The sequence below is a fragment of the Haliotis cracherodii genome, unplaced genomic scaffold, assembly GCF_022045235.1.
Source record: "Haliotis cracherodii isolate W230 unplaced genomic scaffold, xgHalCrac1.p SCAF_10, whole genome shotgun sequence".
NCBI classification, from domain to species: Eukaryota; Metazoa; Mollusca; class Gastropoda; order Lepetellida; family Haliotidae; genus Haliotis; species Haliotis cracherodii.
In genome coordinates this window covers 32533408-32547426 of record NW_027266265.1, presented here as the reverse complement: position 1 = coordinate 32547426, position 14019 = coordinate 32533408, and the positions used below count along the sequence as shown (strand labels likewise).

General features: G+C 37.0%; 1 protein-coding gene across 2 annotated transcripts in view; it reads right to left on the bottom strand.

Annotated features, from left to right (window-relative positions):
- The window catches only part of LOC139454315 (retroviral integration site protein Fli-1 homolog), a 52442-nt gene extending 38751 nt beyond the window's left edge, over positions 1-13691 (bottom strand). For both annotated transcript variants that reach the window (XM_071235944.1, XM_071235945.1), the window contains exons 1-2: positions 13567-13691; positions 12425-13163 (exon numbers count right to left, since the gene is read on the bottom strand). In XM_071235944.1, the coding sequence (XP_071092045.1) occupies positions 12425-13163; positions 13567-13569 (742 nt within the window). In that variant the 5' untranslated portion in view covers positions 13570-13691. The remainder of the gene's footprint in view (positions 1-12424; positions 13164-13566) is intronic.
- Between the last annotated feature and the right edge of the window lie 328 nt (positions 13692-14019).

The following is a 14019-nucleotide window of genomic DNA, read 5'->3' as shown; positions in this document are numbered from 1 at the left end:
AAAGAGTCACAAACCAATTCAAAAATGTTTCTAAAAACCACCAATCTCATGTATCCAGTGTCACATTTATTTTGAGAGGTGTTATTTGTGTAACATTTTTTGCAATGGTACGTACATGCAACACATTCTGCCTCTCTAAGAATGTAGCATCTACAAAACTCCACATCTAAACACAACCCTTGGTTGGCAGTAGAGACGGAGAGAGCGTCTCCCCGTGTACCCCCACCCCCTCCCCACCCCCACATCCCCTCCCTCCTACACGTGAAGCACGCAAAACTGGCCTGAGCTCGAGAAAACAAGCCCGTATGGTGTAATTAACATCAGCTTGGCTGGGTTTATCCAAGTGTCTGTTGTATTTTCCTGTGCTTCATTGATATCAGACAAGACTTAATGTCGGTATAAAAGGTGTTTAGTTTCCAAACTGTGGTTCACGAGCACGAATACACACATGCAGAACATATGCACAACATTACGTCTCTCCTGCCGCGTTTGGGTGGAGAAACAAATAGTGCGCCCTCTGCTATTCACACATAAATAATAAAAGCTTATTGTTGATTTCTACAAATACTTTGTGTGTTTAAAATTGCATTGTAAAATTATCGGCGGAAGAGAAAGCGGTTTCATGTTTTCAAGAGCACTTATGAAACTACACCCTCAGTTTATGTGTCCTAATATAAATTAGGTACATTATTACAAGCTAAAGCGTTGCTGCCCCACATTATATAAAGTGCAAAATGTTTTCGACATACAGTTTACATTGTGTTAAACTTGGAATTTATATGGATCGGCGTGTTTTAAAACAATAACTTTATTATCTACCCGCCCATACATTATAAAAAAAGGTTTCCGGGAGAAGAGCTCTACATTTAGTGATTGTCACAATTTACATGCATAGAGAGTCGGTTGTCTTGGTGACCTCAACACGTATAACTATTCTGTTTAAAACAAGAGGAAAACATTGTGTATTTGGCATATTGACGTGTCGTTCAGAAGCTGAAACCTCCATGAAGACAGGATTGACTTTAGAATTTCATCTTCTATTTTTGCTTGACAACGGTATAAGGATCTATACCGAAACGTCGCTTTTAACAGTATTAAAGAAGTTGTTATCCATAAAATTGTACCTACCTTGTTCTATTTTTGGGTTTAAAAAATTGCAATCAATAAGTAAATGCGTTCTTTTTCCACTTAACATCTGTGTTAAGATTCAATATAAGAATACCAGATAAGTATGTGTTTTCTTTATTCGTTATTTCGTTATTCGCATACAGAAATATTCACATGACAGTTGCTTGACTGCTGGTAAGTTTTACTTATTATCTAATTAAAAAACGCCATCGCCAGATGATAATCAGTCTCGAATAGCTGCCGCGGCATATTCCATAGGCTATAAAAGGCAAAATAAAGACAATCAAATGAATGGAGCATGGAAACTCAATGATGACACCGGGTGTTCGAGGAAAGAGAAAGCATGCCCTTCTCTACCGGTAGCACCCGCAGCATCCGCAGCATCCGTAGTATAGACAATTTTCATCACAGAGTTAAGTGCCAGTGTGACTTATCCCTGGCCTACCAATTACACTGTTAATCTGGCTTTTAAATGTGTGTTTGCTATCATAGCTTTATGTAAAACAGTTCACTGAATAGCTATATATTAATCAGACATTTACCACACCCTGATGGCGACATTTGATTTCCTCGTTAATTCATTTCTTGAAAGACTGTATTGTTATCTATATCAAACACGAGACTAGTTCTTCCGGAACGTAAGTGAGTGAGTGAGTATGGTTTTACGTCGCTCTTAGCAATATTCCAGCAACATTGCAGCGGGGGACACAAAAAATGGGCTTCACACATTTTACCCATCTGAGGAATCGAACCCGGGTTTTCGGCGTGCAGCGCGAACGCTTTAACCACTTGGCCACCCCCACTGCCCCCGGGAACGCTATACGGTAACAAGGTACTCAAGGATACATTTTTGGATAGATGTCCAGACGCTTGGTTCTATGTATACAGCATACACTGAACCAACATGTTTATTATAATACCCGTAGCAGGTTTCTTAGTGTCCGATCCTTGAATTAATCTGGTTAACAGTCTGAACAACAATAATATCCACTCTTTCCGAAACCCCCCGGTGTCATCAGTTATTTGCTACAGTAGGTTCCACAAAGTGGCGCTTTCTTTTTCTTTGGACTCTTTTCAGCTGACAGTGAAATGAGGATCCAAGAAAAATGATAATTGATTCCAAAACTCTTGCTGTATTTGACTTATTATTGCCATTTCTACAACAGAGGCAGAAACAGCTTCATGAAAACCCTTGCCGACACATCACTCTTTCACTGATTTGTATATAGTAAATTACACTAACGTTATTGAAAAGAGATGTCTAGTTGTTAAAACATGTCAACCAAATTATTTAAACTAAATCGCATGCACACGTTGTCCTCTGGGAGCACGTGGAGGCACGGAGGCCCAGGTGTCTAATGGTCGCTGGTTCGAATCCCAAATTCGCCCTGATTATGTTTCTTGGTTTATCAGTACCATACCTTGTACTCGTGGCTTTCACAAAAGAAGGTAAACCTCGTGCACGACTTTGGGCTTTCCTCCCAATTTTGAAATAATTGTCCTTTGAACATTGAAACATTTCGGTGTTTATTTATAGTATAGCATGATATCATATTCTTATTACTGAAAGGTCACAGGACAACAGTACGTGTATTACAAATTATACGGAGAGTCTGTACATACCGATTACTTTCTTGTTGACATAGCATGATAAACATACATTGATAAGTCCCGAACATTATTGCCCGATTTCATTGAAGATTTTATTCTTTATTTCGGTGACCACAATAGCACAGTTTTAGATATGTCTTTCTTAATTTATTACATTTAGTACACCGGTGTTCATGATGTCAATCACTGGATTGTCTGGTCCAGACTCGATTTTTTACAGACCGTCGTCATATAGCTGGAATATTGCTGAGTGCGGAGTTAAACAACAAACAGACAAACAAACAAACAAAACATTTAGAACATACAAATAAAAAGTGATATTTATCCTCCACTGAATTTCAATTACATTGCTTTCACAACTCCGATTTCTTGGTACATGTATTATTATATTTCAATCATTATTCTACGTCCAATTTATCTAACTTATTATTGTTACCATCATCATCATCATAATACGTTGCAATTGTTTGTTGACATGGTTATTGGAAAGTGTTATTATGTCAGCAAAATTACAATGATCGGGAGAACAAAGAGAATCATGTTGTCAGAGTTCAAAGTTCAAAAGTGATGAATATGTTACCGCGTGTATAACACAGCTCACAATGGGTGTTTAAAGTGCACATAAAGATTAAAAATAACATTTCATCCCCCACTTGCCCCAGAGTGCTGCTCTCGTGTTGGCTCCAGGAGCGTCACGAAGATACCATAAATACAACGTTAAATTAGCAAATATGGTTACACATGATATGTAATAATTTGTTCTCTGGTCATCAGTGAAAGTGAGTGATTGTAGTTATACGCCTCATTTTAGCGATTATTTCAGCAACATCACGACAGGGGACAGCAGAAATGGGATTCACACTTCACCCGTGTGGGGAATCGAACCCTCGTCTTCGGCGTGACGAGCGGACATTTTAACCACTGGGCTACCCCATCACCTCCTGTGATCATTAAGATTTGTCGTATATAGAAAACAATTCTTCGAAAAACAGAAACTATAAATATGCAGCTTTAACGATTAGACTACCACACCACCGCTCATCAATGTTAAACCTGCCAATATTAAAGTTTAATAGTCAACAATTACACCAAACTTTTACTTCCATGAATACTGACATCAAACAAACCCATATTTACAAGGGGACTATGTGGCAATTAATGTGTTTTTTTCTCTCGCTAAAATAAGATATATGACTTGTAACAATCATTGACGTACAGTATTCGGAACGGTGACATTCTTTTGTATGAATAAGTTTCATTTTCAATGAAGTAGTACCATAAACACAGCAATCCTAAGTTCATTAACGAAGTGACATAATGCTGGAATATCCTTTTAGTAAAGATAGGTACACGTTTGTCCGATACTCCATTGTCATGGAGAGTTCCGACATCTGGTACATTGTATGTGTGAAGGTAAAAATACAGGACATGTACATTAAAGTGAAACATTTACAACAGTGATACTGACATATGTCTTGTAAACTTAAACAGCTGAAGAGACGCGACCTTAAATCAAAACATTCTTGACACTTGAAATATCTAAATATGTTCATGACAATCTTACATACGAATGCATTCAATTTATACAACCATACTGCTGTGCACATATTTCCATGTTGAAGGACAAATCAACTCATGTAAACATCTTTGATTAAAAATAAACATTTTTGACTTAATATGAATATATCTGACTAAATGTTACTCATTTGACTAAAATAAGATATCTTTGACTTGATATAAATATTTGTTAGTTAATATTAGTATATTTGAATTAATGTACTATGTGACACGTAAACAAGGGTGACTAAGGAATATTAATTTTGAATTTATATGAACACCTTTAACTAGATGTACAATGTTGGACTTAACATACATTTATTTGCCCTAATGTAAATAAGATGTAGATAATGTCATACATCGGACATAGAATAAATAACTTTTTTTATTTTAATATTTATGTCTTCAAAAAGACATTTGTAAATATCTTTGACATGATGTAAATATCTTTGACATAATGTAAATTTGTTTTTACTTTCTCAAAATAAACTAAACGAAGAGTGGACTGAAACATAACTTACTGTAGGTGGCTCCGAGTGTGAGGGTGGTGTCCCACCTGACCCCCCAGTCGCTAAGGACCCTCTGCCCCACCCCTGGGTAAAACACGTTCATCGACTGCTGAGGAAGAGGAACTAAACTAACCTAGCGGGATTTCATACTTTCGACAAGTTCCCTGCTTTTGTTTGTCAGAGCAAAGAGCATCACCATCTGTATCTCTTTTATAAAGTAACATTCCTATCGGCTTTCCTTGTATCCAATTCTCCGGCATAATCCGGGACATTCCCAACACAAATACAAGCGGACCAGAGCGTCCATGATCCCCCATTCCATTCCCCTTGTGCACATGGCGACCAGACCCCACCAAAAATATGGAGGAACGATGGTAGCTCGGTGTCACATGATGGCTCGCTCAAAAAAAGATACATTGCAGCAACTGGTTCGAGTCAGGATGGAGAAATTCATATCTCTTGTAATTGCCCACAGATCTCCCAGACACCATCCCAATGTTATTCAAACAAAACCAATGTTTAGCTTATTAATTAGAACGAAAAGTTGTTGAACAGATTGAAGGCGATACCTAGCCGAAAGGTCGACATTGTCTCTGGGGGGTAAGGCAGGAGTAAGGTATTGTGGAAATGATACAGGTGAGGGTCATACGAAGTGAAGTGTAAGTTGCAGTGCACAAGAAAACATCATGTATATTTACAGTTATAAAACAAGCATCCCTGCCCCAAGCTTTGCCCAATAGGAGTGTTAAAAAAGTGCGACCATTGCAACCAATATGGCTCCAAACAGGATCATAAATATATTTATCTTTATTGTCCGGCAAAATATAAGTAGTAGATGGATACACAAGAACGTGTCCTCTAAACGAACATGATGCAAAGGAGATTGAAAGATCAGTTATAGTGAGTGAGTATTGTTTTACGCCGCTTTTAGCACTATTCCAGCACTAGGAGTGGGAAGGATGAGGGGAAACACTAGAAATTGGCTTCAAGCATTATACCTATGTGGAGAAACGCTTTAACCATTGGCCCTACCCCAATCCGTCTAAACACTATTGTACATAAAGGAAGAAATGAATGTCATTTATGTGAAATGAAGACGTAAGGAAATACACTATGAAGTGCACCTCCTTATTTGTACGCAATAACAAGCAGTTGTGTACACTTTTCGATGTTATTATTGTTATTACCTACATCACCTTCTTGACAGGAAGCGGCATTGAGTGTTATGTTAATATCACAGGTTATATTTGTCTCTTGAGATCTTTACAAGCAGTTGAGAAAAGTTTAATTCTAAATTACAAATCACCAGATCAATGGTTAGAATGGCACTTTAGTAATTCGAAGCCATCAGAAATAGGTGACTCAACATAATAAACCGTTAACGCCAAAGAACCTGTACACATATTTTATAACATATTATTTTACCATCACTATATGTTAGTCTATGTCCGTATAAATATGGCTTTGTTGATAAACTGATAATAAAATGGGATCAAACTGTTTCCTGCTCAATGCGCATACCCAGTGTTGTTGATAATAATGTACTACATCATGTGAATAAAAACTGAATAGTTGTATTCAGTCTCAATTATCTACCAAAACAAAATGGAAAATAGAGGTGAAGATTATGTGAATGGATCACTGACAGTCAGTGATGACACAAGGTGCCAAGAAGAGTGAGTGAGTGAGTATGGTTTTATGCCGTTTTTAGCAATATTCCAGCAATATCACGGCGGGGACACCAGAAATGGGCTTCACACATTGTACCCATGTCGGGAATCGAACCCGGGTCCTCGGCATGACGAGCGAACGCTTTAACCACTAGGCTACCCGACCGCCCCGTGCCAAGAAGAAGCTGGTACACAAAAGTATATCAAGTAAGGGTCTTCAGTTCTGGAACGATGATGTAGCATTCGGTCGTGTAAATTTCATGATCCTTCTGAATATTTTTCGGAAAATTGCCTATCCATTATATTTGAAATAGAAGGTTGACCCTTCGTCAGTGCATATCACGATATGTCATATATTCACGTACATCCTAATAATGACAAGGTTCTGGCTGTTTAATGAGTCATCACTATTGAGTACAATGGCTGTCTGTGTGACTTTGTATCTGATCACTGCGTCGTGTTAAAACCAGAACTAGGAAGTATAATTACAAATTTGTATCCTTAACTTAAAATTCAAAATGTGTTTATATGTATTAATTCAAGCAGGCGTTTTATAGATCATTTAATATTGAGGGAAATGTTTCGCATTACCATACAAATTATATAAAGTAAATATTGACATAAGTTAACAATTAATCACAATTTAAAAGTTTGCTAAAACAGGTAAACCTTCAATGACAGTTTAATAATAAAGTCCACTTTATCACTGTGACTGTGCCTCGCTATGGTATTTCAACTAAACTGGACACGGGTTAAACACGGGTTGACTATCAACTGAACGCAAGGAGTATTAAGAATTATTTGAAATTATATATTACCGCTTTACAACAACAACAACAACAACAACGACAACAACAACAACAACAAACATGAAACTTGAAAAACAAAAAAACAACCATTTAAAAGTTACTTTTTACGGACATTCGTTCTGGAGATTGGAGAGAAATTCTAATTACGTGTGAATAATGAGTTGTTCGTGTGCAGTTGACACCTCGACGCATGGCGAAGCTGATAAGCCTGTATTATACAATACCCTTGGTATAACATCATGCGATCAGGTCAGGGATGGTGTAACGGTATTATTGTTAGCGACTGTTTCATGAGATAAAGAATAGCAGATAGGCAACAGCACCACCTCTGTGACCTATTGTGCCTGACCAGGAAGTGGAATAAGACCTCACACAACTCATGCATTGTTCCAGATGATCATTGTTCTTTATTTCATTTATCTTCTGGGTAGTTTTTAATGATTAAGTCACAACCAGTTTTCATTTTTGTAAAAACAAAAAACGCATCTTTTTACAAACAATAGCTTTTTTATATATCTATTTCATATGTACATTTTCACTAGGTAACATAATCATATTCACAAATTACGAAATCAATAAAATAATTAAAAACTGTAATTATTTTTATGACAACAAAAAAACAAGCCCAAGGAGACAAGATATTTAAACAAATCAATAGTCTAAACATATATTAACATTCAGATAGACAAAACCTACCTATTTCAAAAAAGATTGACGTGTGCAGTAAAAACTATATATAAAATGTAAGAATGTTTCTTATCGTTGCCTATTTCAAAACGGATGTATGAAAGCTATTTACATGTTGTAACAAAACGTTTATTTCCATGTTTATGTTAAACCAATTAAGCGTTATTAAAAAAAACCATCTATATGTATAACCACAAACACGTTAAACAGAAATAGGAGAATAACTAGTCTCGATTATCTGCCAAAGCAGATTCCATTGGACGCAAAAAGCAAATTTGAAGGTGAAAGATATTTGAACGGATCACTGAAATTAATTATTAACTGCATAGGGTAAAAATTCAGAACGTTTTAACACAAATGAGTGCTTTCGATGCAGTCCTGTTTAGTACATAAATGTACATGCTCCACAAGTTGCCCCTTTATCAACCATCTCTTTGACATACAACCAGTATTACCATATCAGCCAAAGTATCGTTTATCACAGAAGTCCAGTACTGGAAGTGTAGTCTTTCATTGTGTTAACAAGTCGTTTAATTTGCTATAGAAGGCAGTTTCCGAGCTTTCTGCACCGGGATAACCTACTCTGATTTAATGTAACCAGTGCACGTCACGTCGTGGCATCAAGTAAGGAGAACGATCAACTAGTTGTTAATGATAAGGGAACAAAAATCATCATCCATGTGTATGGTAAAGATTAAAAATGACTAGATTAGTGATAATGCGTGATAGAAATACGACATATACATCCGAGTAAATGTGTTTGGTTAAGATTAAAAATGACTAGAGTAGTGATAATGCATGATAGAAATACGAAACATACACCCGAGTTAATGTGTTTGGTTAAGATTAAAAATGACTAGATTAGTGATAATGCATGATAGAAATACGACATATACACCCGAGTAAATGTGTTTGGTTAAGATTAAAAATGATTATATTAGTGATAATGCGTGATAGAAATACGAAATATACACCCGAGTAAATGTGTTTGGTTAAGATTAAAAATGACTAGATCAGTGATAATGCGTGATAGAAATACGACATATACACCCGAGTAAATGTGTATGGTAAAGATTAAAAATGATTATATTAGTGATAATGCATATGAAAGAAATAGGGTACATAAAGCCTTGTACATGTGTATGGTAAAGATTAAAATTGACTAGATTAGTAATAATTCATGATAGAAATACGACATATACAACCGAGTAAATGTGTATGGAAAAGATTAAAAATGACTATATTAGTGATAATGCATATGAAAGAAATAGGGTACCGACACCTTAGTATATGTGGTGCCATTTTATCAACTGGTAAAATAAAAGTCACGGACGATATGCTCCTTTAAGAGGATAAGGAAACAGGAAACATAATTTGCATGTACATGTATACGTGGTAAAAAAATAAAATGACCATATTAGAGAAAATGATGTGTATTATGAAACATTTAATATTTGATAACTTGTCTATTCTACCTATTGATTCGACTCGGAGCCTCTACGTGTGACAAGAAGACATCCTATATGTTAAGGTTATGAATTATTCAAAAATATGTTATGCATTAAGGATACGGACGATGCATTTCGTAAATCAGTTTCTATATAACTAGTTTTGACTATCCAGCGCAAACATTCCTCCATCAAAATACTCTGCATGTGTTGGACAACGTACTGTAAACAGTCAACAAAGGATTTAATAAATGTATGTCGACAGTGAAAAATGATTAAAGCAGTGACCGAAAATGTTTATTCCTTCATTGTACTTTTCGATTTTTGCATTTCTTTTCGAAGGTGTTTATTTACAGAAATAAATGCTACACTTGAAATCATGGCTTCTGATTCCTCAAGAATATATGTTCCTTATCTTTGGACAAATACAAATAGCAATATTCTTGAATTAATTTCAGATGTGTGTCACGCGTGTTACCGCGTCCTATTCACACAGCAAGACAATATTGTAGAAAAATAATGTATTCAACCTTATTTTTGCTTAACATAACTGAATTCTTCATCACTGACTAGACTAACATCTAATCTCTGAAATGAACATATATTACATAAAAACAGTTTATAAATTAAAATTATAGTTGTAAAATATAATAAAAAGGAGCCTTCTTCATTTCCAGATACTGCAGTATCCTACACTTGTCAGATATTATAGACTTGCATGGACTTACATGTACATATATATGCTCTCTGTCTCATGGCATTCATTCACCTGATAAAGGAGTAAGCACATACTCCAAAACGTTGTGTTCCTCATAATAAAGAAGTTGACATCCATATATTCTCTACCTTTTGCATGGGCTGTATTGGATATATTTGTTTCAGGGTCTGTATGACAGATTAATCCATGATATAGACGTGTGGTTATCAGGTTATGTGGTGGCGTTAAGATTCCTTCTCTGATGACATTTTCAAAATCATTTTATCTATTTTAAGTATATAAAGGTTTTTTTCAAAATGATAAAATGATTATGTTTAGTTTGAAAAAACTACGAAACGTCATTTAACCACATGACTGTTCGCAATCTGTATCATGGGGGTCGTACATTAAGTCAACAATATAATTAACGCAGGCAAGGGTTGTCACATCCAATTATGGAATATCGTATATTATATCTTGAAATGATACTGTGTTGACGATAGTTGGTTATGAGAACAAGTTCAAATTATGGCTTGAAAATCCAAAGCAATTATATCTTTAGATGTTGGGAAAATATTAAACATCATGTTATCTCAGTTGTCCCTTTTTAATAGTTTATTGATTTTACTTTACGTTTTTACATGTTCACACTTTCATAGAAAACATACTATTACCTAGATCAATACAATTAAATACATTATGGATAAAGTCGCAATAGATATGTCTTCAGTGCATTTTATAACGTCTCATGAGTTCAAATTTCGTTTTGTATTTGTTGTAGACATTACATAAACCGCTACTGCCTTCAAAGTATTTATATTTGTATCTCTGTAACAAGAAAGGAACCCGTCGGAATGTATATCACGTCATAATAAACAAACGAAATAAAAATATTCAAATATCGATGCAACAATGAATACATACACCTAAATATATCATTGTATTCATAACAACGGGAATTTATTCTCACAACATATATAAATAACATTTAGAGAAAAAGTTAACTTTATTATCATTTAAGACTCTGACTATATCAAAGTAGATAATATGTAAGTATATTGGTTGAGTCTGCTTGTTTAATTGTTACGCCAGTAATGCTGGTCCAGACTGCATAAGTAATTACTGGTTTCACCGAGTTTTAGTCTGAGAAAATGATGATGTTGCTGGCAAAAAGTGACCTATATATGCTTAGTTGGTCGAACACAGGAAATAGGTACTTTGATGATACACGCCGGCTTGTGTTAATCCAGTACATAGTTTCAACCATGTTGAAACTTGGAGAAATACACACTTCATCTCGACAAGTTTTGCTTCATCCCCCGACAAGCAAAATGATAGACATTTCATTGTTCCCTAACAATAGTGTTATATCTAGTGGATGATGACTTCAATATGCCGTGAGCGGGATGGCATTATAACGTGTGTGCATATGGTGAAGGCTTTGAGTTCATTTCACTTACTCGCTCCACACATGTGGCTCTGTCCCAGAAACAATATTACCCATCCTTCAAATTTCCTTCACCGAAATCTTTACAATGGGTTTGTTATATTAAATCACCTATAACATCTTATTTCATACCTTACTCGAGTTAATATTATTCATAATATATCCAGAAGATGATCAATTATACATATACAGAATAGTAAATGTTAATTTAATGAGTTCTTATTTATTTCACTAATGTTTAGAATCACAATATCGCATAGCAATACAAATGACTCTGAGTGACTGATAATATGTAAAGATTAAGTAAATGCAATTAACTATCAAAATCATCATATGCAGTATTCTGTTTTTTATAAATAATAATTTTTGTTCTCGAACATGACTGGGTTACAAATAGAATATTGTTGACGAATTTTTTTATATACGTTTTGTTTATCATATTTCACGGCCGAAACATATGTTTCATAACTGAATATACGTTACAAACATGTTGTGTTAAATAAGTGTCTCTTGTATACTGTCCCTACTATTCACACAAACTACGGTTGTTTATATTGTTTAATTAATTTAATTTTTTTTGAACTCTTATGACTGTAGTCCATTCCTTTGGATGATATTATATTAATGCAATACCGAGACAAGGTATAGGTTATGATTTATTATAATTGATATTCGAAATTAAATTATTTCACGATTGTAAATTTAGCTTTAATGCAAGTTGGATTAAAATTATGATATAAATCGGTCCGTACTTATTCAGTTATTTTTAATCGCCATATTTCAATTGCTACAACACAGTAACCCGTGTTTTTTCCATGGGTGGCTGTATACTCCCCAGGGAGTAGATAAATATTATCTCACCTGCAGGAACGATAACTTTTTTGTCGTGCTGTTGTTGCTGCTGCGGATGTTGCTGCTGTTGTTGCTGGTGGTGTTGGTGCTGTTGATGATGGTGTTGTTGCTGCTGCTGCTGCTGCTGCTGTTGGTGATGCGTATTGGGGTCTGGAGACACTCGAGCACGTGACAAATTGTGTGGCTCTTCCAATTTGTTACCCCTGAATCCCGCATACAGACTCGGGGAGGGAGTCTGGTGCACAAGACCTGTGTTGTCATAAGGGGGTAAGTCCTCCCCATCTTGGGGCTGGGGCATCATTGGGTCTATAAGGTGTGGCGACCTCACGGGGTGGTTGATTGAAGAGTAAACCGAGATCTGAGCTTCAGAATACTGTGGTGGGGGATCAAACGCAGACTTCATCGTCAAAGATGCCGAATCTGTAACGTCACAAACAGCAGACGCATATGACGTCCATGTTTCTCTGTTGGTCAACTCTGGTTCCGTCTTAATGGGCGAGGACCTGTTGTCTAGAGAAGACACACCCATGTGTGCCTGGGTCTCCACTGCCTGATGCAGAGGCAGATGCTGGGGGGTGGGGACTGACACTGGGGGTAGGACTAGATGAGGCGCGTGAGGATCAGCTACGCCAAGGGTATCTTGGTACGGAGAGGGTCCAAGCCTGCTTGATTCCGTGCTGTAGTGGTCAGTGTCCCCCTGGACTGTGTCCTGCAATTGGGCAGTCCCTCCTCCGGCCAGTGGGACATCCTGAAAGACACAAACCTAGAGTAATTCAACACAGGAAAAGAAAATACTCGTGGGGGCCGCGCCTGTGTTGATTCCCAATACGAGGCGGGTGCTGAAACTTTGTCTACTTTCTGAGAATAATGGATAGAAATATTGTAAACAAATGTGTGGGTAATGCGTCGAGTCGGGAGCCAACATGTGCTGGAATCGGGAGACTTCGCACTGGTGTGGGGTTGTATCGTCTGTCGAGTTCCCTTTAGGAAGTGCTCGATAACGGCTTGCCATGAGCCAGTGTAATTTCTCATTTCCTACGTATGAGAGTTCCATCGGGAAATAAAGCAAGCGCCACTTCATATTACAACTGTCACAGCGCCAAAGCAACAGTTGGTCGTCTTGTTTTAAGCACCTAGAACCGCAGACTTACCATTTTTGTTTTGAGCAGAATTAAAGTGGTGTGAATGTGGCAAGCCTCGAAGGAGAGCGAACAGTCACTGTAGATGGGTAACAATTAGCCGGTGGTGTGGGGCATGAGCGGCCTACAAGAAGGTCGTAAGCGTGGAGCGAGCGGTCGCGATGGCGGAAGTAAGACTTATCACGACAATACAGGCAAAGGAAATGATCCCGAGTGACTGACAGGAAAACTAGACCAATCGCCACACACGGCCGTGCACCCATGGGGAGGTGGGGGCGAAGCTAACTCAGGACTAGGTGGACGTGCCCGACACCCGGGGTGATTAAGGTGGTTAGGGATGGGGGGGGGGGGTCACAGTGTGTCGGTCGGGTTGAGAATCTCTGTGATATCATCTGTTACACTTACGCATGAGTGAGTGAGTGAGTGAGTGAGTGAGTGAGTGAGTATCATTATCTGATGACTGGT